The 26,228-nt window shown below is 36.4% G+C and overlaps 1 protein-coding gene across 3 annotated transcripts; it reads right to left on the reverse strand.

The window, feature by feature from the left end:
- Positions 1-1,407: 1,407 nt before the first annotated feature.
- Positions 1,408-5,680, reverse strand: LOC137745964 (G-type lectin S-receptor-like serine/threonine-protein kinase SD3-1). 3 transcript variants are annotated; one of them, XM_088682093.1, is made up of 2 exons: positions 5,606-5,680; positions 1,408-3,880 (listed from the first exon to the last, which is right to left on the reverse strand). In XM_088682093.1, the coding sequence occupies exon 2, from the start codon at positions 3,857-3,859 to the stop codon at positions 1,589-1,591; it is 2,271 nt and encodes a 756-aa protein (XP_088538219.1). In that variant the 5' UTR covers positions 3,860-3,880; positions 5,606-5,680; the 3' UTR covers positions 1,408-1,588. The 3 variants fall into 3 exon arrangements, with proteins under 3 accessions (XP_088538219.1, XP_068342097.2, XP_068342098.2); XM_068485996.2 differs by lacking the exon at positions 5,606-5,680 and adding an exon at positions 5,210-5,575; XM_068485997.2 differs by lacking the exon at positions 5,606-5,680 and adding an exon at positions 4,262-5,203.
- Between the last annotated feature and the right edge of the window lie 20,548 nt (positions 5,681-26,228).

Genomic DNA, 26,228 nt, shown 5'->3' on the forward strand with positions numbered 1-26,228 from the left:
AGAATTATGTTACTTTCTTGCTTTTCTACGTGTAATTCGACTTCAGAGTCTACTTGGCATCTCTTTTTGGAAGGCAGCTTCATGGCAATGGTTGTTGGCTCTCTTCCGACGTCCTTTCGACACGGTGGAGTCTCTCTCACAGGTTTTCTAAGACATTTATTGCTGGTTTTTCGGGCTCTTCGAGAAAGTTTTGGGTTTTGGGAGTCTATATTTTTACTTCCTCTTGCAATACCATTGGGCTCAAAGTTCTGATATGTATTGACTAATTGACGCAGTAGGTTGGATCTCTGGCGAAACATAAGTAAGAAGGCAATGACAGTTGCAACCACTACAAAACCCAAAAAGGATACAACGATAACAACACCAATTTTGCCTTTATTAACTCACGAATAGTTGTTATTACGTTCTGGAAAAGAAATATCTGCCGGAGGAGTTGCATGCAGCCAGTCCGACTCCCTCTGCATCTCCAAACAAGCCATAGTTTCCGACAAAAGCATTAGCTGGTGCGTTCTAGAAAATGCCACAAGTTGGAATTGGCCCTGGAGAGTGAGTTTCTGCTGAGATCCAAGTAGTGACAATTACCTAACTAGTGATTGATCCTGTGAAGTTGTTCCCGCTTGCATCGAGTTGAAATAAAATTTCTGGTCGAATGACTGCATGCAACTCCTCCGGCAGAGCTCAGGTGGAATTCGACCAGAAATTTTAATTCTACTCAAAGGCATACTAATTAATTTTCTTAATCTTGATGTCAGATTATTGTATTTCTTTCAATAATGTGTAATTAAAATATGCATCCCATTGATTCCCAATCCCCTATATGATTCAAAACAAATCCTGTAAGAAGAAAACCAATGAATCACAAAATCTGAAAAATAAAAAGGTGAATAGTTCTTGCTTTGAGCCAAAAAATTGGGTCAGGGAGTTGATGATTACCATCTCAAGCAAGAATACGAGAAACTGCACACGTTCTACAACTCCGGCAAATCCAACCTACTCCACGACCGGAGACAATCAAAGGATGTCAGTTTTTGGCCGCCCCTTTTCTCCTTTTGATCCAAAGGGAAGCAAAGCAAGAAATCCAATCAACTAAAACATGGGGAAAGCAACAATTTCACAAAAGAAATCCAACAAAATCCACAACTTTTAGCCTTAGAAATTCAAGCGAGTTACAACGGTAACCTTCATTAGCAATAACGAGAAAAGCAACTCCTCTCATAACCAACATACAAAAGTTATCTTTAGGCCATGTAATAATGAAAATGAAACGAGAATTCGTACCTGAGAAAACTGGATTTGGCTACTTGGAAGAGAGCAGGGCGTTGATTGTCATGATTATTCTTATATGCGGAGGAAATGAGGCCACAAGATTGCAAAATATATTCCAAAGTTAAACGCGAAATTCAAAAGTTAAATGGGAAAATGGCATTTCATTATAGCTCAGATAGGGGGAAAATCTCTTGTCAGGACTATCTCAAAGACAAGAACACAAAGCTAAATTGTCAATGTGTTGTTAGTCCTACTATGCACAGCTTAAAACTCGAGAAGATATTTCAAAAATAAAATAAACTTTCTTCCATACAGCTGGGTTCTACGGCTCCTCTTCGTCATCAAGTGGCCCTTGACAAGCAAAAGGGGGTGGTGGTGGATCAACGCTCAAGGTGCCCTCCAAGACCTTAACCACCTCTCTCATTGGAGGTCTTCTACGTTCATCAGTTTGGACACACCAAAATGCAATTCTTAAAGCACGTTCCAGCTCTTGCGCAATAAACCCACCAATTATTTTCCTGTCTACCACATTCTCTGGATGCCCTTGCAGCCACTCTTCGTATGCCCACTCACAAAGGTCCCCAACTCGACACCCACTTACTAATACTAACACCATCTTACCAAAGTCCTCCACATCTCTCTCTGCAGAAGAGCATGAAGAGCATGATGCCTTGCTGACTATGTTCCCAAGTCCAAATTCAGTCACCTTGGCCTCTAAATTTTCATCCAGTACCACATTCTCGCATTTCAAATTCCCATGGCTCATAAATTCCCTACAGCTTGTGTGTAGATAACAAATGGCCCTTGCGACACTTAAGCATATATCAAATCTCTTCCCCCAAGTCAGCTTCTTACAGAGTTTAACATCTTCTATATACTTTTCCAGAGAACCATTCTTGACATATTCATAGACTAGAAATCTGTGATCTAACTCACAACAGTAGCCCTGCAGCTTCACAAGGCTTTTGTGATGAATGTTTCCTATCTTTGCAACTACACACCGGTATTTTCTTTCTTCTACGCTTGCATCCACATCTTTGATTGCAACTTGTTTTCTATTTGGAAGAACACCTTTGAACATCTTTGGCCCAATTTGATATTTGAAGTTCTCTGTAAGCTCCTCTATTTCAGAGAAGGATAACACTATCAAACCATTCGAGTTTGGGCTGGTATGAGCAAACGCGGCTTTCTTCCTATCCAAATTTCTTCTTCTGTAGAACCAGAAACCAAGTGCCAATTGAACTAAAACAAATACAACGAACACTCCTGAGGCTGCTCCGATTAAGCAAGGGAAACAAAACTTGTGAGACCGATTGAGTGGAGGAGGGGAAGGCAACGAGAGATTGGGATTTACAGCTAATGGATCTGCACACATCTTCACGTAAGATACTGAACTCAGTGAGGGGTCTGAATAGCCAGTAACATACGGTGTTCTCTTAATTAAGCATCGTGCAGTTCCATCATTTGTAAAGGTTGCAGCTGTACAAGTCAGGTCATTCTGACACAAGCTTTTGCATTTCTCTAGACTAACTTTGGCAACTACATCATCAGTTGGTGGGTACATTCCATGCAGGGAAGTATGCTTATAATGTTGCATGTTGGAACCAGAAGCACACCGATGATTTGGAATAAAACATCTGGAATTGGACTCATTTGTCTGCAGCTTAAATGGACATTCGCAATCAGGGAACCCAGATTCATTGAAAACACAGATGCCACGTTGGCCACAGGTTGCAAAGACATCACACTGGTTCTCAACTGCTTGCCAGACTGATCTCCATGACTTTGATTCTTCTACCCATGAGTATAACCGGAGATTACCATCAACATCTAGCCTAAGAAACCTGTAATTTACAGAGTCATTGTGATCTTGACCGTATAGTGACCACACAGGTTTCAAGTTTTGATCACGGAGTAGTAGGGCTCCATCAGAAGTGATGAAAGCACTGAGGTTTGAACTAAAAGGGCTTCCACTTGTCCAGTAGGTGACATGACTTTCCCATCGAAGTTGCAACTGACTAGAAGCACTCATGAAAAGAGTGTAGTAACTGGACACACTATTCCTGCTAGCAGCTCGAAGTGTTTGAAATGTAGAGAAGTTCTGTACGGGAAGAAGTATGTCAGATGGAGAATCAAAACTTTGCCAAACAATATGTTTCTCTTGATTCAATAGAACAAGATTTCCGTTGTCATTAAGAGCAGCAGAAACAACTGATAATTGCCTTGTTTTACTGGTCCATGCAGTGACACCCTTCAAGGAATCAAATAAAACTAGTTCGCCATCCTGGGTCAGCTGGGCATAAGAATCGTTACCAAGAATAAGACCATCTGCAGCACTCCATACTAAAAGTTGTTGGTCAAGCGGAATGGATTTTGAATTGAAACGGATCCCAAAACTATAGTTTGGCTGGTCTGAACAGTTAAAAAATCCAAATGCAAAATCACCATTTGGAGAGATCCATATGTTTTCATCGGCCACAGAAAGTTTTGAACCTAAGGGAATCTCTGCACCGGAAAGAGTATGTAACAGGAACACAACAAAGATGCACAGCAGGAGATACGATTTAGGGAGATGTTCAACCAGTTCAGGCATATCTGAATATCTTTATAGATCCTACAAAACAATAAATTAGAACTGTGAGCTCTCCAAGGGCTGAATCATGTTCGCATATCAAAGTTAATGAATTTCACTAGGAAAATTTAGAGTAGAACTGTTGAAGTAGATAAAAAGGTTGACAAGTTCCAACATTTTCCAAAGCAACCCCACTGATAAGTAAAAATGCCAAGAATCAATTCAACTTATAGCCCAAATAAAATAAAATAAAAAACAAAAAACAAAAAACAAAAAAAAAAAAAAAAAAATTGAAGAATTACTGTTTTCAGGCCAAAAGAAAATTGAAGTTCCAAAAAATTATGACAAACTCAAAGAAATAACACTCAAAACAAACTTCATACAATTCAAGAAGGAATACATACAATCTTCAGAATTTAGTACCTGAAAATACAGTTAAAACCCCAGAAATTTATCAAGCCGGTGAAGAATGCCCCCATGACCATCTCAGAGGCACCCCATTATTATGTATTTGCAACATTATAATATTGTCATGTGAGCATTCAGAATTTTGAAGAATCAAACAGAGAGTGACTGACAGAATTAGGCAGGAAGTAGCCTATGACAAAAAAAAATGAGCTGTAAAGGGAGTAAAGATTTGAATTGATTCCTGTGGATGAATGGGACCCAAAATTAACCCAATTGGATTCAGTGTTTACTGTTTAAGCAAAGCAATCCCTCTTAGGGCTTGAAAGGTTAAACACACTGGACAATGAATATTGCAGACAAATCAACATTCAAGATTTTTTTTTTTTTTTTTTTGTCAATTATCTCTGAAGATTAATCTCATTTACACTTATGAACTAGTGAGATTTGAATAAAAGCGATGTTACTACTTTAATATACACTAGGGGCAAGGGTGAGAATCCGGGATGCAGTGGGTTAAAGAAGAAGGCCCTAACCAGTACCCCTAGGACAATCCAACACTCCGCTGCATTAGTGAGATTTGAAAATGTAATAAAAATTGAAACTTTAAGCATTGACAGTGAGTGTCATCCTACTAACTAGTTTGCCAAATTTGCTTTTCTTCTGCTTTTTCTTGAAAGCTTTCCAAGAGATGCTTTTTTCTTGAAAAGTTGAACAGATGAAATGTAGGGGCCTAAAAGCAGAGGATAAGAGAGCACTAGAAGTGTCGGTTCATATAACAACTCAACAAACACAACAAAATCCAGTAAAACCCTAATTTGCAAACCCTAATTCAAAACCCCAAATCAAACTCCCAACTTTAAACACCACAACTGAACCATAAAAAAATACAAAAACAAAATTAAAAAAGCAGAAATTTGAGAGAAACGGCGGCAGTAGAGAAAACTGAAGAGAATAAGAACTTACCAAAGAAATGTGAGGCGAACGGTCCAAGACTGAAGAGAAGAAACGGCGGCACGAGAAAAAAAGCCGGGCGGGCTGGGGTTTTGAAATGGAAAGGGGTTGGAAAAGTGATTGTGCAGAAGCAATGCTAGAGAAAGTGGAAAAGAGAGCGGGGGTTCGAGGTGGGGCGTTAAACGTCAAAGCAGCCGGAGACGGTGAGAAAGAGTCGCCGGAGAAGAAGGAGTGACATGGTGATTAGTGAGTGAGTGAGTGAGTGAGTGACAACGAAAGATTTTGCTGCTGCTACAGAGGGAGAGTACCAACTCAATTTTCCTTTTGCACCCTTCCTTCTATTTATGTTTTTTTTATATTTTTCTTTGATTAATTACAAATAAATAAATAGATCTTTATGAACATTACCTTTCAGATGCTGCACGTTCATCACTTTTTCTAGATTTTTCATCTTATATGATTATTGAAATTGACACCGCTTATCAATTTGGTTTTTGAATTTGATTATGTCAAAAATTCTATTTATGTATTCATGCGGCTCGGTGTGAGGTTGACATACTCTAATAACATAGTACCACGTGTATTTCACTAAAAAGAGAGAAGGAAGCGAACAGAAAGTGAGGGCATGTGGATCAACCACTCCATATACAAATTTATATGAAATGAATTCAATATTATTGAACGTCTCATTTTAATGATACATTATCACATAAAAATGCTACATGCCATGCTGTATTGTAATATTAAAAATTACGTGTAAACTCATTTCATATAAATCGCTGGCTGGCATGATACAACTAGAACAAAAACTTTGGAGGCCTCCCAGCTGTGCTTGTATGAAGTCAAACATTATATGATTAAAGAAGAATATGCAAGTCTGCACAGTCGCAGAATCAAAGCCGATCTGGTTAAAGGAACAAGAAGATAACCTTCAATCCTTACCAAGATAACAAGAAAAAGGAAATTTCTTTTTACTCTTTTCTTTCCTGCTACTTTCTCCCAAAAGGATACAAGAATTAAATAAAGCTAAAAAGCCACAATGCCTATTTTTAATCAGAACAGGATTTTTTTCTTTTTTTTTTACTTTTTTTCCCTTTTATTTGAATAGTCACGATTAAGTTACGTTAACATCTTATGCTATTTTTTATAGAGAAAGAATGACAAAATGAAAAATATGACCGGAGGGAAGGGAATGAGAGCGAAATGGATGGGGATATAATTCTACCCCTTTCTAATCACAATGCACCCACTCTACTGGTTGATGTTGTTGGCTTTGTATTCAAAGGCAATGATTCGAAATTTTAGACCTCCAGTCACGGATTTCTACTGTTCATTTTTTATGTCATCGTCCAATGATTATCCAGAGATTATATAACATTTAATCATTTACTTGTCATCATGATTATTTCATTGTTTGTAGGTAGAAATGTTTTAGTTTATAAGTTGATTATAGTAAGATCATAGTACGTTTAAAAATAAGTAGTGCTATTTACACACTTTTTTTTACCGCTCACACTTCCTTATTAAATTTTGTCAATTTATTTTCTTCAATTCATTCAACCCAGTGGCTGAAAATTGAGAATGTGTGTGAGAGATAAAAATGAATGCGTGTATAGCATCACTTTTTAAAATAAGTAAATTGAATTCACAACCTTCATTGGTCTAAAACACGAATTTTGATGCAAAAATCAACCAATTATCACTATCGATAAAAACTCTATAAAAATGTTAGGAATTGGGAGAGGTGTGGAGTAAAAAATAATTCCAAAAATTTTGGAGATGACATGTAGATTTTTTCCCAAAGAAGATCAAATTGCCCTCATTAAATAGGCAGGGCACACAAAAATTCTCACACGCAGCTGAACATCCTTGAAGACTCAAGCAATTGACACTGACAGTACCAAGCTCCCCTGCTCGTCGCATATAAAAGTCAAATGCATGAAAGATAGAATTAATCACTAAATCTTATCTTTAATACATTTATGTGGGACTAAGATTTTCCAAGGCCAAAGTAAGACGAATCGGAATGCGCCTATCTCAAAAGTCTGGTCAAGGACTCAACAGCGGAGCTAACTAAACGCATACCGATGCCACCATTATCATGTTCAAAATCAGTGAGCGAAGGTCGTCAAGATTCGGGAACCTAATCTAACAAGGAATCATTAGGTTTCATATGTCTTAGAGTCCTTACAATCTAAAGATTGTTTTGCACCCTAAGTAATCACACTCCTAAAATGATGCAATATCTACTTCCTAGATATCTTCATGGATTCTCCTGGTTTAATAAGGATTCTACTATCCTAAAAGGTCCTATCCTCAACTGATATAATACCGCCTTCTATGTTTCATCTCTGGTAACACAATCTCTGCATACTTATTCTCTTACATACTGCTTGAATCTTAATATTACTTACTAACTTAATCGTTGGAGAGCCTTTGACCAACACACCCCCTCCCTCAGTACTGGATTTGCTTACAGTTGTTTGTTCTTTTACAGGTTAACGAGTTTGGGCATCTTTACCACTAGTAGTGCCACGCAAATTTGGTTACAACAATTCCTATTTGAAGATCAACTCAAACAAGTAAGAAATCCTCATCAAAATCGATCAAGGATGGTTCCATCATCATCTCAAGATATTATCTCCTAATTAATATCTTGGGATAATTCTTTCTTCATACATCTTACAAATGACACAACCTGACAAATGGGAAGCTGTCACGTGTAGGGCAGAACCCTACACCTAGGCCGGCCACCTCGTATAAGTACCTCATCTCCACTAAATTTTGGTAAGCTTTTGCTATGCATTCAAGGTCCTAAACAGTCACTCTTTTCAAAGAAATTGACTTAGGCATTAGAAATTCATTAGCTAACACACCACCTTGTGGGCACATGTGGCTTTGGTCCAACAGTGGAGGCAATATCAAGGCTATGGTGGGCTCTCGCATAAGGAGAGTTTTAGTTGTTTAAGGTTTAAAATACTGATAATTTAGACTATTTGATTATTTTTAATTGTTATAACCCACATAATAAGTAAAAGTTCTGAAAAATGGGACTACTTTTAGAAAAAGTAAGAGTTAATAAATATTAAATAAATTATTTACTTTAATCAATATCAAAATTTATTATTACTATAGTTCAAATCGTACACATTGACACACACGTCCCAATAATCTTTTTATTTGATTAGTTTATAGGGAGTAGTCTATAGTGATTAGTATAGGTTTCCTAGGAGTAGTCATCCGGTTTTAAAGAGTAGATTTAATATTTTATTATTGTATGTTTCCTAGGAGTAGTTTATTATTATTTTTTGACTTTTGGGTTACAACAGTGACCGTTTTTCACTTTTCAGAAAGCCTTCTCATGCAGTTCATAGAAACCAAACATACAAGTGAGAAAGTTTATTAATTTTTCTCATCAATAGGTAAGTTTTTGATCACTTTGTTCTTATGTCTTGATGATTTTATTTGTTTATTGCTTTAATTTTAAGAGTTCGTACTTTAAAAATTCAATTTCAAGTTTAATATATATTTTTTTGATAGTCTGATAGATCGAGATGGAGAGTGAATTTCTAGCAGATTCAATAATTGTGTACATTAAAAAAGAGCTTGTCAAAAAGATTGATTTTGAAGAAATAACAAAGGATTTCAATTCCATTAAGGATTGAAGGGCACAACTTGAATAGATACTTTTTCTTTTATTTGTTAAGTTGTTATGATAAGATTGATGATGTATGTTTCTTTCTAGTATAAGTTGCAACTTCAAATGTTTTTTTTGTTAAATCTAGTCGAAACTTGCTTTATTCATAGTTAAATTTCTTACTTTAAATTATTGCTTTCAAACTTGTTTTTGTGTAACCTTATGTAAGTAACAAAAAATTTAATCATTTGATCTCCTAGTAATAATTTTAGTTTAGCTCACTCACCAAATAATTCCTGGCTCCGCTATTGCTTTGGTCCTCGATTAAAGTGTTATTTTGTATAATTTCATCAAAACTAAAGACATCGGAAATTTGTTACCACAAAAATTACGTGGAATTGTTCATTCAATCAATTATCTAATATTTTGACTAAAGAAATTGAGGGAACTTCATTGCATATTTGGTTTGAGTGATTTAAGATAAGTGTGATACGAGTTGACAATCTAGGATATTTATAATAATATACTCCAATATTTTATATTGCATGGTCCGTTGCAAGAGTAACTTAATATCACAAGATTCAAAATTTATATTATTATTTATATGCAATTAGTTTTTTCATTTGACCATGATTATCAAATTAGAAATGAAGAGTGAACTTTAATAAGAGGGAGAAGAAAGGGAAGGAGAAGGAAAGCAGTTGAGTTCCCGCACATAGAAATCGGAATAGCAATGGAATACCACGTTGCAGACAACATGGGAGTGGATAATTTTTCTACAACCAACGAAGCTGATGATTAACTTTTTTTTTAAACCTTATAACAATTCCTTTTGAATTACTTTCTAGTAATCCGGTAATAAAGGCAATCGGCGGTACAGGGATATTCAAAGCATCTAGAAAGAAAGGACAAGCGCTGCGGATATGGCTTGATGCGAGAATTATACGCACACAAATTAAACCCTCTTTTCGTCAAATTGTAGTATATGCATAAGTAGGGATCGTTCTAGACCGGGGATTAGGAGGGATTGTTAACCACTTGGATTTGACTCAAAAACGTAAAATAACAATATGAAACACTATACTAGACTCAAGGAATGCAAAACTAAACTTTAAAACACTAAAACAAACCAAAAAACTCAAAACAGCACCAAAACACTCAAAACTGCCTTAAAATCACTTTCTGGGCAGTTTTGAGCACCTTGAGTACTTTGGACGAATTTGGGAAACAAAATGAATCAAAACACTTACAAACACAAACTAAATGTATTTCTAACTAATCTAACACTTTAAAAGAAATGGGGGATTGGTTTTGAATGAAACTTGAAATAAAAACAGAAACTTGGAAACAAACAGATTGTAAATTAAAGCATAAGGAAATGAAGTAAACACAAGATGAATGAATCAATCAACTAATAAAATAAGATAGTACGAATGAAGATGAAGCTAGAGATTCGATTTCACCATTGCTAAGCCAAGTCCATGCTTGTTAAGTCAGATTATACTCATCCCTCTACTTATTTCTTGGGTTTGTTTCACTTAGATATGATCAGCCATATGATGTGTGGATTTGATCAAATGTCTCTAATTATGAGCCTAATTGTGAGTGCAACTTTGGTTCCTAATCAAGACTATGTAGTGCACAAGAAACTTTCACAAAACCAAAAGGAACACTCGGCAGGATGTTTCACAAAACCAAAAGGAACACTCGGCAGGATGTTTGCAAAACATTCCCTTCATTCATTCACATATCTACCAAGATTATGCATGATGTGTGCTTTAATCTTGGCTAAACAACCTGTGGTTAATTCAAATGATGATCAAGCATTAAAATCAACACACTAAGTCACAATTAAATCGGAGAATGAAGCAAGAAATAGATAGATTAAATGAGAATTCCGAATTAACTACATGGCAAACTTTGCAAGGCTACATCGAATCCCTAGAGGAGGATTAGTTACAATTCATGTTTGCAAAGGATTTAACATAAAAATATAAAACATGAATGAACATAGAATTAATAAGAAGAAAGAACCCTTGAAGCAAAACTGATGTAGAATCAAAGAAACACCTAAACATTCCAACAACTCAAACTTGAATTGTATGAACGTTTAGGCCCTCTTATCTTCCTCTTCGTCGTAGCACAAGGTCTAAGGGATGTTGTTGGTGTGTTGAATGGATTGGGGAATTATGGAAATGGATGAAGAGTGGTGGAAATGGAAGGATGGTGTTTGGATTGTAAGGGAGAGTCACGGCAAGGGTGGTTTATGGTCTACATTTCTGCAATGGATTGAGTGTATGAATGGAATGGATGAACTTTGTGAAGGGCACGGCCCCAAGGGACCAATTTCTGTTGTGAAATGAATTGTGGATGAATGAGAATGAATGAATGAGTATTTATAGGTGAAATGGGGGGGACATGACAGCTAGGTTGCATGTGCTAATGCTGGAATGGTATGGTGAGTGAATGTGCACGGCAATGAGTGTTTTTCTGTGGTGAATGGTAATGCAATGTGTTTGCATGTGAATTAAAGCTAAGTGAATGATTAGGGTGAGTGTACATGTGCTTTGACAGCTAGGATGAATTAATTAAAGGAAGTGCATGTGAAATGAATGACATGGCAATCTGAAGCAGTGTGGCAGCATGGATTAAAGAATGGGAGTGCATGCGTTGAATGATTAAAGTGCATGTGCAATGTTTTAAAGGATGGAATGATGGAGAAACAAGTGCATGTGAATGCATGGTGATAGCATGTGCACGGTTTTGGTTGGAATGATGGCAGATTGTGTGGGTGAGTGATTAGGTTGGAAATGCATGTGAATGCAAGATGTGAATGATTATGTGTGAGGTGTTGATGGTTTATGGAGATGCATGTGCAATGGATAAAGGAAAGGTTTAAATGTCCTAGAACTAAAGGGAACAAGGTTCCAACACTTTGGTCTTCAATTAGGTCTTCAATTTCGTCCAACACCTTGGCTCCAAGCATAGGCTTTCCATCCTTAGCCCAAAAGTGCTCCAAAAGTCTCCAAAATGCATCTTTTTGCTCCTTTAGCCCTTTGGACCTACAAACACACGAAAATAGATTAAAGTACTAAAATAACTAAAGAAACATAACGTAAATGCACGAGAACAAGTCATTTAAGTCGCATGAATATGCTCCTATCAAATACCCCCACACTTATCTTTTGCTAGTCCTCGAGCAAAATAAAACAAAAAAAACAAAAAAAACACAACGACACTGAACAAGAAAAACACAACCTAAACCTTCCAACAATCGTTTCAGGGATTTCCAATGCACATGACAAGTTAAAAATCATTAGTCCCATAGATTTTAGTCATCTTCACACTTGAGTACATTCTTAATCATAGTCACCACATACTATTTCACAATTAAGCATTTAAAACCATGTTTTGAATGTAGTAACATGCCTTAGAGAATTTTCTCAAATCCTTACAAGAATGCACTCTATTTTCACACAGATTTTCTGACTACACACCCTACACTAGTTATATGTGAGAAGATTGATGTAAATATGAATTCTAACACTCACATATGTTATATCAAAGAAAGCATTTTCTGGATTTACGATAATGACATGAATATGATCTCATGAATGGAATGCTACTACTTAGAATGAGAACCAGTGATTCCATAAGCTCATATCAATTCCAAACTCCACATATTGAACACATAACATCAAGATAGAAGTTGAGGGTTGTAACGGGGCTAAGGGTAATGGTTTAACAAAGAAAGGTAAAGTAAAACAAAGGTTCTTAAAGTAATAGGAAGCGAAGTATTGAAATTGACACTTAAACTCACTTTTAATGGCAGAAATCAACTTTTAACACAAGGGAAGATTCATGCAACAACTAGGGTCAAATTCACTCTTTTGGACCCTTCTTTCAATAACCAATGCTTGTGAGATCATTCTCACTTATTTTTCAACTCTTTTTTTTTTTTTCTTCTTTTCTTTATTTCATTCTTTGGCCGTGCCCTATTATCTTCCCCCACACTTATTTTCTGCAGTATATTGATCAAAAGGAGTTCATTCTAAGTCATGATTCACTATCCTTTAAGAACAAGGGGTTAACAAAGAAAATAAGCTTGAAAAGGCTAAAAAGGGGTAATCCTACAATACATGTGAAAAGGGATAGGCTTTTTGGCTTTGGCTTGACTAACAACTTCATCTTATTGTATGTTATGCAATCAATATCATGCTTTGAATGAAACGGATATAAGTTCTAGCATTTAGTTCTATCATGATACACTTGCATTCTAAGTAGCAACCAAGCAAGGAATAATGAGATCATTCAACAACTTTAGAAAACAAAGAATCACAGAAAAAAAACTCTCCAAAGAAGGTAATGGCTCGAGTCTCACAGGGTTGTAGCGTTTGTTTGAGTTCCTTCCTTCAAGCATGTTACAAAAACGAATTTTTCTTTTATGATTGCATGTGAAGTCATACATTATAACCATAACCAAGCATATACCAAGAGTAAATCAAACTTTTCTCTATGTTAATAACTCTTTTTAACCGTCATGCAATTATAAACCAAATCCTTATCATTGTGTTGGAAGGTACCCTAAGACACAAACACACAAAAACGACTCAAAACACTCTTTTTAGGCTTTTCAAAACATATTTTTCAAATTTTTATGTGATTTTCGGAGTTATAAAAACAAAACATACTAAAACACTCTAAAATAACTTAAAAACACCTTAAAACAGCAAGGAACAACATTTGAAGTTATGGGTGATAAAATCCCACGAATTTGCATTAAATATACTTAGTTACCCCCCCCCCCCCCCCCACACTTAAATCAAACATTGTCCTCAATGTTTTAAGCATAGATTCACACAAATCATAAGTAAACACACAAAAAGCACTTAAACATACTAAACATGGCAGAATGTAATTAACAAAGAGAAGAGTTTAGGGACGCAAATCTGGTTATGGAGTGTAAATTCCCTCTTCTCCTTGGTAATTGCATTGAGGCTTTGATCATAGTGACTCCACAGGCTTACTCTTGAACTGGTTTCCGCCCATCATTGATTTTCCTTTGTGCTACTCTTGAACTGGGCAGCAGGATTCAATTGGTCTCCCCCGAAGGTCTGAGCTTACTCCTTTGGTCTGTTTCTTTGTTCAATCTTTCCAATTCGTATTGAAAAGGGTTGAAGGATAACTCAGCCTAAGTTTGTCTCCACATGCTTCAATGTATCATTTTCACTTGCTTTACTCGCTCCCCTTTGCAGAAGTGGTCCCTTCTCTGGAAGTGTATCAACCGTTGAAGATGACTACTCGAGAGCAACGCTAGGTAAGCAATCAGGAATAGATTCCAGGCAGTTGGCTCCAGATCGGAAGACTGACTCCAAGTGCCGGCTGATTGCTTCTTTTACTTTGCCATGCGAGTAAGAACAAGGACAAAGAAAAAGACAGGGAAAAAGCATGATATGAGATACTTTTGCTTTTGACCTTGATGATATGAGATACCTTTGCTTTTGAAGAAGCGGTGAATGAATCAGCACACTTCAATCCGCCGTTTCTTCCTGGGTCATCTGTACTCCAGGCATCTGGTATCATCTTTGGGGAAGAAGAAAGAATTGAGTATTTCGAAAGGCTTTGCTGGGAGTGCGCCCTCAGAGGTGAGGGAGAGTTGGGCATTTTCTTCAGGTTTTCCTTGCCATAAAAGACGAAGGTCGACATATATAGAGATAATATCAAGTGGTGGTACTGTTCTTTTACCCTTGTCGACAAATGTCTCTTCGATATCAGAACGACGCCTCTTCGATTTCTGAGCAGGCGCCCCTTCGATTTCTGAACGACGCCCCTTTGCTTTCTGAACGACACGTAGTAGTGCGGATGCGGCTCCTTTTGACAAAGCTGCACGCGTTTTCTGAAAAGCCGAGAAAGCATCGCCGAACTTTGCGCTTGTCGGCTAAAGATGTGTAGTTGCGGTGATGGCCTCCACGTGTTGTCTGAAAAGAAGAAATCTTTTGACAAAGTTGAACGCGTCTTCTGAAAAGCCGAGAAAGCGTTGCCTAAATTACGCCGGAAATTCCGGCTTTTTGAATTGGTGGACGCGTCGCCTTGGCTTTTTATTGAGCTATCGATCACCACAACAAACACACTCTGAAGATTTCCCATTCTTGAAAATCGACTCCGGGCCTTTAAAATTTAACTCCATCCCTTCTCTTTGAACACTTTTGAAAAATGGCAAACTCATCGAACCTTAGCTTGGAATTGAGCCTTAGCAGTGATACGGGCGCGCTGTGTCAAGGTAACGTATGGCGCCCTTCTTTCTAACGGTCCTCTCACCGGTGAAGATTCCGTGATGCAGGACGCCACAACAGCTACAATAGTAGCTAGGAACCTCCTCACTCCAAAAGATAGTAGGCTGCTGTCAGGACGGTCCGATGAGTTGGCCGTTCAAGAGTCCCTCGCACTTAATGTTCAGTGTGCGAGTTCTGTGTCCAACATGGGCCAACGCCTGCTTGCCCGCTCCCGTCAGGTGGAATCATTGATGGCAGAGGTGGAAAGTCTCAAGCAGGAGATCCAGCAGCTTAAGTACGAAATTAGAAGTTTGCACGTGCTTGCCAACAACTATTCGACGGGCATGAAGAGGAAGCTTGATGAGCTGCAAGAGTCTGAAGGTCGGATTCACAGTGACCGTCAAAGGTTTTCGTCTTTCCTCCAGAGGCACCTTTTTCCTGGCTCATCCAGCGCTTGGCCAAGTATTGAGGCCTGGAATGCTCTAGCTCCGATGCCTCCCGCTCCGATGCCTTCCGCTCCAATTCCTTCTGCTTCAAAGCCTTCTGCTTCGACGCCTCGTAGTGGGGCTTCACGTAAACAACCTTTGTGAAGCACCACCTTTCTCCATGTTTAGTATTTTATTTAATAAATGAAATTTTTTTTTTTTTTTTCAGTGCATTGGGTTGCCTCCCAAGTAGCGCTTTCTTTTACGTCTTGCAGCCGGACGAAGAACCCAATCACTCCAGAATATGTTCACGAATCGGATGAGAACTCCAAGTCATAAACTAGTACCTAAAACAAGAAACAAAAACAAGATTAAGAATCTGGAATAAAATAAAAAGAACAAACGAAAATAAAACAATCCAAGGGATTAGCAAATTTTCTAATCCCCGGCAACGGCGCCAAAATTTGATGCGAGAATTATACGCACACAAATTAAACCCTCTTTTCGTCAAATTGTAGTATATGCATAAGTAGGGATCGTTCTAGACCGGGGATTAGGAGGGATTGTTAACCACTTGGATTTGACTCAAAAACGTAAAATAACAATATGAAACACTATACTAGACTCAAGGAATGCAAAACTAAACTTTAAAACACTAAAACAAACCAAAAAACTCAAAACAGCACCAAAACACTCAAAACTGCCTTAAAATCACTTTCTGGGCAGTTTTGAGCACCTTGAGTACTTTGGACGAATTTGGGAAACAAAATGAATCAAAACACTTACAAACACAAACTAAATGTATTTCTAACTAATCTAACACTTTAAAAGAAATGGGGGATTGGTTTTGAATGAAACTTGAAATAAAAACAGAAACTTGGAAACAAACAGATTGTAAATTAAAACATAAGGAAATGAAGTAAACACAAGATGAATGAATCAATCAACTAATAAAATAAGATAGTACGAATGAAGATGAAGCTAGAGATTCGATTTCACCATTGCTAAGCCAAGTCCATGCTTGTTAAGTCAGATTATACTCATCCCTCTACTTATTTCTTGGGTTTGTTTCACTTAGATATGATCAGCCATATGATGTGTGGATTTGATCAAATGTCTCTAATTATGAGCCTAATTGTGATGTGCAACTTTGGTTCCTAATCAAGACTATGTAGTGCACAAGAAACTTTCACAAAACCAAAGGGAACACTCGGCAGGATGTTTGCAAAACATTCCCTTCATTCATTCACATATCTACCAAGATTATGCATGATGTGTGCTTTAATCTTGGCTAAACAACCTGTGGTTAATTCAAATGATGATCAAGCATTAAAATCAACACACTAAGTCACAATTAAATCGGAGAATGAAGCAAGAAATAGATAGATTAAATGAGAATTCCGAATTAACTACATGGCAAACTTTGCAAGGCTACATCGAATCCCTAGAGGAGGATTAGTTACAATTCATGTTTGCAAAGGATTTAACATAAAAATATAAAACATGAATGAACATAGAATTAATAAGAAGAAAGAACCCTTGAAGCAAAACTGATGTAGAATCAAAGAAACACCTAAACATTCCAACAACTCAAACTTGAATTGTATGAACGTTTAGGCCCTCTTATCTTCCTCTTCGTCGTAGCACAAGGTCTAAGGGATGTTGTTGGTGTGTTGAATGGATTGGGGAATTATGGAAATGGATGAGGAGTGGTGGAAATGGAAGGATGGTGTTTGGATTGTAAGGGAGAGTCACGGCAAGGGTGGTTTATGGTCTACATTTCTGCAATGGATTGAGTGTATGAATGGAATGGATGAACTTTGTGAAGGGCACGGCCCCAAGGGACCAATTTCTGTTGTGAAATGAATTGTGGATGAATGAGAATGAATGAATGAGTATTTATAGGTGAAATGGGGGGGACATGACAGCTAGGTTGCATGTGCTAATGCTGGAATGGTATGGTGAGTGAATGTGCACGGCAATGAGTGTTTTTCTGTGGTGAATGGTAATGCAATGTGTTTGCATGTGAATTAAAGCTAAGTGAATGATTAGGGTGAATGTACATGTGCTTTGACAGCTAGGATGAATTAATTAAAGGAAGTGCATGTGAAATGAATGAAATGCAATCTGAAATGGGATAACATGTGGGTGGAAATGCATGTGGGTGCATGTGTGGCTGCATGGATTAAAGAATGGGAGTGCATGTGTTGAATGATTAAAGTGCATGTGCAATGTTTTAAAGGATGGAATGATGGAGAAACAAGTGCATGTGAATGCATGGTGATAGCATGTGTACGGTTTTGGTTGGAATGATGGCAGATTGTGTGGGTGAGTGATTAGGTTGGAAATGCATGTGAATGCAAGGTGTGAATGATTATGTGTGAGGTGTTGATGGTTTATGGAGATGCATGTGCAATGGATAAAGGAAAGGTTTAAATGTCCTAGAACTAAAGGGAACAAGGTTCCAACACTTTGGTCTTCAATTAGGTCTTCAATTTCGTCCAACACCTTGGCTCCAAGCATAGGCTTTCCATCCTTAGCCCAAAAGTGCTCCAAAAGTCTCCAAAATGCATCTTTTTGCTCTTTTAGCCCTTTGGACCTACAAACACACGAAAATAGATTAAAGTACTAAAATAACTAAAGAAACATAACGTAAATGCACGAGAACAAGCCATTTAAGTCGCATGAATATGCTCCTATCATGGCTAAAACAGCGGATACGTTCTAAACCGATTCTTTCACAACTTATTATATCACCCCCGATTCACTTCACTCCCTAAAGGCATGCATGGAAATGTGAGTTCTAACAAAATTTAACCCAAAAAGCATGCATTATATAACTTGCGCATCATAAGCAAAAGCCTAGCTTAAGCAAAACATATAAGCACTCATCCACATTCATAAAAAAAATATGATGACAGAGAGATGCTTCTAGTTTCTATAAAAACTATTGCGGGATAAGTATTTAGTCTCTTCCAATGTCTCACAATAAACGACAGGGTGTGCTATCCACACATCTGATTTTGCTTTTCACACATCTCTTGATCATTTATGTTCGTTGATCTTCTTTTGATTCGTCCGATCTGACGGCCGAAAATTAAAAAGGTGTGAGAAGTAAAATGAGGTGTGGTTATCACATTCCTAAACAACTTGACAAAGACCTTCCATTGCTCTCCAAGGCCTGTAACAATCCACAGCTTTTTGGAAAATTGGGGGCCTAACAAACTGATCGAGTTAAACTGGTTTGAGTCTGTGCATCTGTGGCATGGTATGCGATGGAGTTCATGCTAAAGAAATATCAGCAGAGGTTCTGGACGAGAAGGATCGGTGGGCAGAACATTATATTAGTCTCAATTAATTTTATAGTTCACGAACACCTCCTCTATCCCCATGTGTCCCAGAGTTCAAACCTCTCGCGTTCCGTTAGTATTATTAAGTGCAGAACATCTTTTTGTGGTGATAAGTGTGTAATGAAGTGAGTGTTTTGCTATGAGAGTTTCTTCTCACTTGAAACCTGTGTTCTGAAAAATTGAACTTCCATTCATGCATGCTCCATTTCATTCACGTACAATTCCTCGGTCTCGGTTTGGCTAGCCCATGCAATGCTGCAAGACCCACTGTTCTGTGTTTGTGTGTGTGTTTTTAGGCTTTTTAGCCAAAATCGTCCCTGAGATTTGCATAACACATCACTTTGATCCCTGCGATTAGGCCTGACAATTCCTGACACGACCCGATAACCAGACACGACACAACACGAAATTAACAAGTGTTCGGGTCAACACAATAACAAATCGGGTCATTATCGGGTAACCCGATAAGCACCTGTTAAGATAACGGGTTGGTTCGGGTATACACGTGGGTAACACGATACACGATAAGCAGAATATTAATTTAATAATTTTATAACCCTACAAAAATACTATAATAATTATATATATATATATATATATATATATATATATATTAATTTAACAATTTTATACCCCTAAAAACTATAATAAATATATATATATATATTAAATTAACTATAAGAATTATATATACTATAATAATTATACCCCAAAATATTAACTATAATAATTATATATATATATATATATATTAAATTTTAAATTAAATTTTATACCCCTAAAAACTATAATAATTAATATGCATCATGCCGCCCTTTGAAGAAAAAGGGAGAGAAAAATGAAAATTATAAGAAAAGCTGAAAATGAAACAAAAAAGAGAGGGAAAGATGGAACCTAGTGGCATTTTCAATTTTGTTTGCTACTAGTAGGGTGGGTTTTCCATCGTGATCTCTCAAGTATGCACTTGTTATTGTTAGGATAAGATCCGACAGCTACGTTCCTGACACATGTACATTATTTACCTCTCTGTCTTCTTCTTTTCTTGAGAAATTTTTCATTGTAACGGGAACACAAATAGTACACCATGTGTTTTAATAGAAGTGGTGAGAATTTTTATTTTTTTAAGTTATTAACTTTTTATCACACATATCCCATTATTTTTATAATGACACGTGATATACTACTCCGTGTACCGGTCAATTATACTTACAAAATAAATAGATTTAAATATACTTAATAAATATATACACACACCATTGAATTTGATGGGATACGCATTCTACGAAACTAATTTCAATAATCCAACTGTCAAACATGTTTGTATATACTTCTAGATCGCATACACCAAAAATTGCAAAAAACAAACATTCTGAGATCAAGTAACGGGACAAAACTTTTCGACGGTTATAAAAAGAAAAATCACGATTTAACGGTTATTTTAACTCCAATTTTGATAATTTTTTACAGCTACACTCATTGACCCTATATGAATACAATGAATGAACTCGATCTTCAATTTAACATATTTACACTAATGGATACCACAAAATCTTATGTTATACTTAATGAAAGTATAAATAAACTTTTAAGTGTTAGTGAATCAATTGTTTTGACGGGATACATATTCTACGAAACTAGTTTCAACGATCCAACTGTCAAACATGTTTGTATATACTTCGAGATTTCATATGCCAAAAATTGCAAAAAACAAACATTCAAAGATCAAGTAATGGGAAAAACTTTTTGACGGTTATCAATGAAAAATCACAATTTAACAGTTATTTTAACTCCGATTTTGATGATTTTTTACAGCTACACTCCTTGACCCTATACGAATACATTGAATCAACTCGATCTTCAATTTAAAATATTTACATTAGTGGATACCACAAAATCTTATGTTATACTTAATGAAAGTATGAATAAACTCTTAAGTGTTAGTGAATCTATTATTTTGATGGAATACACATTCTACGAAACTAATTTCAACGATCCAACCGTTAAACATATTTGTATATACTTCGATATCGCATACGGCAAAAATTGCAAAAAAAAAAACATTCAGAGATCAAGTAACGGGAGAAAAGCTTTTGACGGTTATCAACGAAAAATCACGATTTAACGGTTATTTTAACTCCGATTTTGATGATTTTTTACAGGTACACTCCTTGACCCTATGTGAATACAATGAATGAACTCGATCTTCAATTTAAAATATTTACACTAGTGGATACTATAAAATCTTATGTTATACTTAGTGAAAGTATGAACAAACTCTAAGTGTTAGTGAATCTATCGTTTTGATGGGATACGCATTCTACGAAATTAATTTCAATGATCCAACCATCAAACATGTTTGTATATACTTCGAGATCGAATTCGCCAAAAATTGCAAAAAACAAACATTCAGAGATCAAGTAACGGGAGAAAAGTTTTCGACGGTTATCATTGAAAAATCATGATTTAACGGTTATTTTAACTCCGATTTTGATGATTTCTTCAAACCACACTCCTTGACCCTATGTGAATACAATGAATGAACTCGATCTTCAATTTAAAATATTTACACTAGTGAATACTACAAAATCTTATGTTATATTTAATAAAAGTATGAATAAACTCTTAAGTGTTAGTGAATCTATCGTTTTGATGAGATACGCATCCTACAAAATTAATTTCAATGATCCAACCGTCAAAATTGTTTGTATATACTTCGAGATCGCATACACTAAAAATCATAAAAAACAAACATTCAGAGATCAAGTAAATGGACAAAACTTTTCGACGGTTATCAATGAAAAATCACGATTTAATGGTTATTTTAACTCCGATTTTGATGATTTTTTACGGCTACACTCCTTGACCCTATATGAATACAATGAATGAACTCGATCTTCAATTAAAATATTTACACTAGTGGATACCGCAAAATCTTATATTATACTTAATGAAAGTATGAATAAACTCTAAAGTGTTAGTAAATCTATTGTTTTGATGGGATACACATTCTACGAAAACTAGTTTCAACGATCCAACCGTCAAACATGTTTGTATATACTTCAAGATCGCATACGCCAAAAATTGCAAAAAACAAACATTCAGAGATCAAGTAATGAGACAAAACTTTTCGATAATTATCAACAAAAAATAACAATTTAACGGTTATATTAACTCTAATTTTGATGATTTTTTACAGCTACACTCCTTGACCATATATGAATACAATGAATGAATTTGATCTTCAATTTAAAATATTTACCCTAGTGGATACCACAAAATCTTATGTTATACTTACTGAAAGTATAAATAAACTCAGTGTTAGTGAATCTATCATTTTGATGAGATACGCATTCTACGAAAATAATTTCAACGATTTAACCATCAAACTTGTTTGTAGATGCTTCAAGATCGCATACGCAAAAAATCGCAAAAAACAAGCATTCAGAGATCAAGTAACAAGACAAAACTTTTCAACGGTTATCAACAAAAAAATTACGATTTAACGGTTATTTTAACTTTGATAATTTTTTACAGGTACACTCCTTGACCCTATATGAATACAATGAATGAATTCGATCTTCAATTTAAAATATTTACACTAGTGGATACCACAAAATCTTATGTCATGATGATTGATGAAAATTGAGGATTTTGTAAAAGGAATAATATGCAAGCTTTGAGTTCCATTGGCAAGGTTTAAACTTTTGAGAAAGGCTTCACAACCTTGAAAACAAAAACTCTTTCATTTTGCATATCCTTGCACATTTAATATTTTGTAATAGACTAGTAGTGTATGGATGTTTGTTTATTAGGCTCTTATTTTCAAGTGTAGATGTAGTACTTAAACGACAAATGTGTTTTAATGTTTTGAAGTAATATTTATATGGCAATGTGTGGTATGTGAAAATTTAAGGAAAAAAATACATTTTTCTTAACAGATCATAGCGGGTCATAACGGGTCGGGTCACTTTACTCGTTGGGTAAAGTGACCCGACCTGTTAAGGACCCGTTAAGATAACGGGTGTGACACGACACGACCCGTTAAGATAACAGGTGTTATATGAAAACGACAAGAATACGACAGACACAACTCGTTTGCCAGGCCTACCGGACATTGAAAATTAATAAAAATGGTCCTTGAGATTGTCCACCATCCATTATTTTGGTCATTCCGTTAAAAACTCCGTTAAGTGTTTCGGAGCTCTTATCTGGGAGTTTGGGCAATTTTCAAAACTTCGTAACTCAATCGTTTCTTAACCAAATTTGACCCATAATATATCAAAATGAAGATAGGAAAGTGTAGAACAAGATTATACCTATTTGGAAGCCCAATGGTTGCCGAAGATGACCATAAAATAGTCTAAAAGGTGACTGGACTGTAGGAAAACTGGAAAACTCACCGTAAAACTGGGTAAACTTTAAACATTCATAACTTCTTCAATACTCAATGAAATCGAGTGACTCAAAAACAAAAATCATACTTCTCAACGAGACAAAGAGAATGGTACATTTCTCAACCACTAACTCTGTGATATCCCATCCCTAAAATTATTATTTTATTTTATTCTTGACGTATTTCGAAGATTTGATTGGAACTAGTTCTTTATTTCTCCAAATTTGAGAAACGAAGTGAGGGTTACTTTAGTCATTTCCAATTTTCTCGACCTTTTCGGTCAACTCTTGAATTGGTTAGGTAGAGTTCGATTCCATGAGCGCGTAGGCGTAAACAGATCTTATTTCCAAGTCCGAACAGAGAAGTTAGAGTCGTTTAAAGTTGGTGGCATTTTGGTAATATTACCAAAATGCTATAAATGGGAGGAAACCTCCAAAAAAGGGGGAGGTTTTCAGAAAATGGAAGAATGGGTGCTGCCTAACCCGTTTTAGGGGGAATTTGACCCATAAACCCACCAAACTTGACCCGCTTGTATCTTTCTCATCCGAGCTCCGTTTTGGATGATCTTGGTGTCCATGGAAAGCTCTTGACGAGCCCTACATCTCTGTGATGTTAGATTTTCCCTTTCTTTTCCATCTTTGCAGTTCGAGGTCGCAAAGTCCACGACTTTTCCGGCGGTTTTATCATTTTTCCGGCGATTCCGGCAACGATTTCCTTCGAGTGAGGTATGAAACTTCATCTACTCTTCATAATCTTCAAGTTGGTATGCTTAGTTTGTGCTTTCATGTTCATTTTAGAGTTGGGTGTTTAGAACCCTAGAAATCCGGTTTTCTCCAGTGAAATTGGACGGTTTCCGGTTAGAATTTATTGTCGGCCTAGTTATGAAAAGTGTTTCCCTTGTTGAGCTCTAGCTACCACGTAAATTTAAGCTCATCTAGTTAATGTTGAAATTCGGGGTTTGTAAACCCTCCATCTTGACTTCCACCGCGTGTGGCGGTACGTGGGATCGTTCACGAGTGTTGTCTAGGTTTCAAATACCTTCTAGTGACCATGTGAACCTATGTCTAGCTTGGTTTCCAAGGATTCAATTGTTTGGTGTGGTGATCAATTTGGACCGCCACTTGTTTGTGTGATTGACGACAATTCAACCATTGGATCAAAATGAAACTTTAGTATGTTATCCTCGAAGTATAATGTGGACTTTGGGAAGTTATGGATCATAAATCTGATTTGCGGATTGTTGTGGACGCCATCGTTGACCGAGAATTGATTTATGGTCAACATGTCTCGGAATGTTCTAAATAATAAAATTAGTACTATGGGAGACTTAAGTGAAGTCTAATGGGCCTACATTGGTTAGAAAGTGACTTGAACATATGTGATATGGTTATTACCTTGATTTTTTTTATATTGGTATCATTTGTGAATTTGACTTGGTCTTATAATGTGATTCTATTGAAATGTGTTATATGTATATATTTATATATATTTAGCCATAGACCTATGTTTATAAGACATGATTTGGCTTGTGTACTGATGATGATCGTGGTATGTGAATTGACGTGCATATTCGAAAGGTGTTTGATTTACATAGATGGTATGTTATGATGAAATGTGAGTGACTTTATTATATGTGAATATGAAATGGTTTTATAATCATTTTCCCTATAAATTGTTAATTTTCATATTTAGCCAATGATATTGTTATATGAAGTGGGATTTGACGTGCATATTGGAAAAATGGTTTGTTTTGTTTGATTGGCTTGATTTGATGAGGTGAGGGCTAATGGTGGACCGTTAACCCATTGTCATGGGGTTTGTTGCTTTGAAACATGTGTCAATGCTCGTTTCATTATTTCATTTCTTATTTCATTGAGCCTTTATAACTTGAGCAACTTGATTCAAGTGTTGTTTCATTGATTGGTGGTTATGCAATGTACTCCGCGATTCCGTTGAGTGATGGTCCGGAATCGTATCCTGGTTTGGATTCCGTTGAGTGATGGTCCGGAATCCTTCCTACTCCACTCTGCGATTTCGTTGAGTGATGGTCAGGAATCGTATCTTGGTTTGGGTTTCGTTGAGTGATGGTCCGGAATCCCTCTTACTCCGCGATCCCGTTGAGTGATGGTCTGGGATTGTATCCACATTAGTTCATTGAGTTTAGTTTGAGATGGTTGCAAAGGTGTAAGCTTTGGATGAACAGTGTCGCCCTAATTCTACTTTCATTGTGTGTATGTGAATATGGGTGTGAGATGTTATGGTTGTTTGAAATGAACTTTTGGATGTCTGGGTGACTCCTTCGGAGTTTTCAAAAGTTGGATATTGATTTCTTATGAAAGATTTATATTCAAGGTTTATAAATTATGATTGATGGCTAGTTTTATTATTGTATCATATGCTTATTTTACTGTCCCTCACCCGAGCCTCTTAGCTTATCTGGGTGCTTGATTTGCCAGTGCACCAATTCCATAATATTGACATTGACTTTACATATGACGGGTTTGGGTAGATTATGAGAAACCGCTTGATATTTTGGTTCCGTTGAGTGGTCCGGAACCCAATGTTGTTGGATTCCTTTGAGTGGTCCGGAATCCTTGCTCTTGTTCATTCCATAAGGTGATCTTAGAATCCTAAATTCGAGTAGATGGGAATTACCCACAATAGATTTTGTGAAAATAAATTAGAATCGCCATGTTATTATTCATAACCCAAGTTGGGAATTATGTAGAGTTCATTAATTAAATTCGTGAAATGATGTTATCTCATTGATTGATTAACATAATTAAATATTAACGTTGTGCTTTGTGATTCCTTGATATGTTACAAGCTATGTATTGAGATCTAATGTTGGAAGTATAGTGATTGGTATGATGAAGTGAAATGTGATTTGACTTGTGTATTGGAAATGGTTGTGACATGTGATTGAAATGCATATTGAATTACTTGGGAGATGT

This window comes from Pyrus communis, chromosome 12 (assembly GCF_041283825.1).
Source record: "Pyrus communis isolate YQ-2024b chromosome 12, ASM4128382v1, whole genome shotgun sequence".
NCBI lineage: Eukaryota > Viridiplantae > Streptophyta > Magnoliopsida > Rosales > Rosaceae > Pyrus > Pyrus communis.

Coding starts and splice junctions, on each gene's coding strand:
- LOC137745964 (XM_088682093.1), bottom strand. CDS start 3,859: ATGCCTGAACTGGTTGAACATCTCCCTAAATCGTATCTCCTGCTGTGC.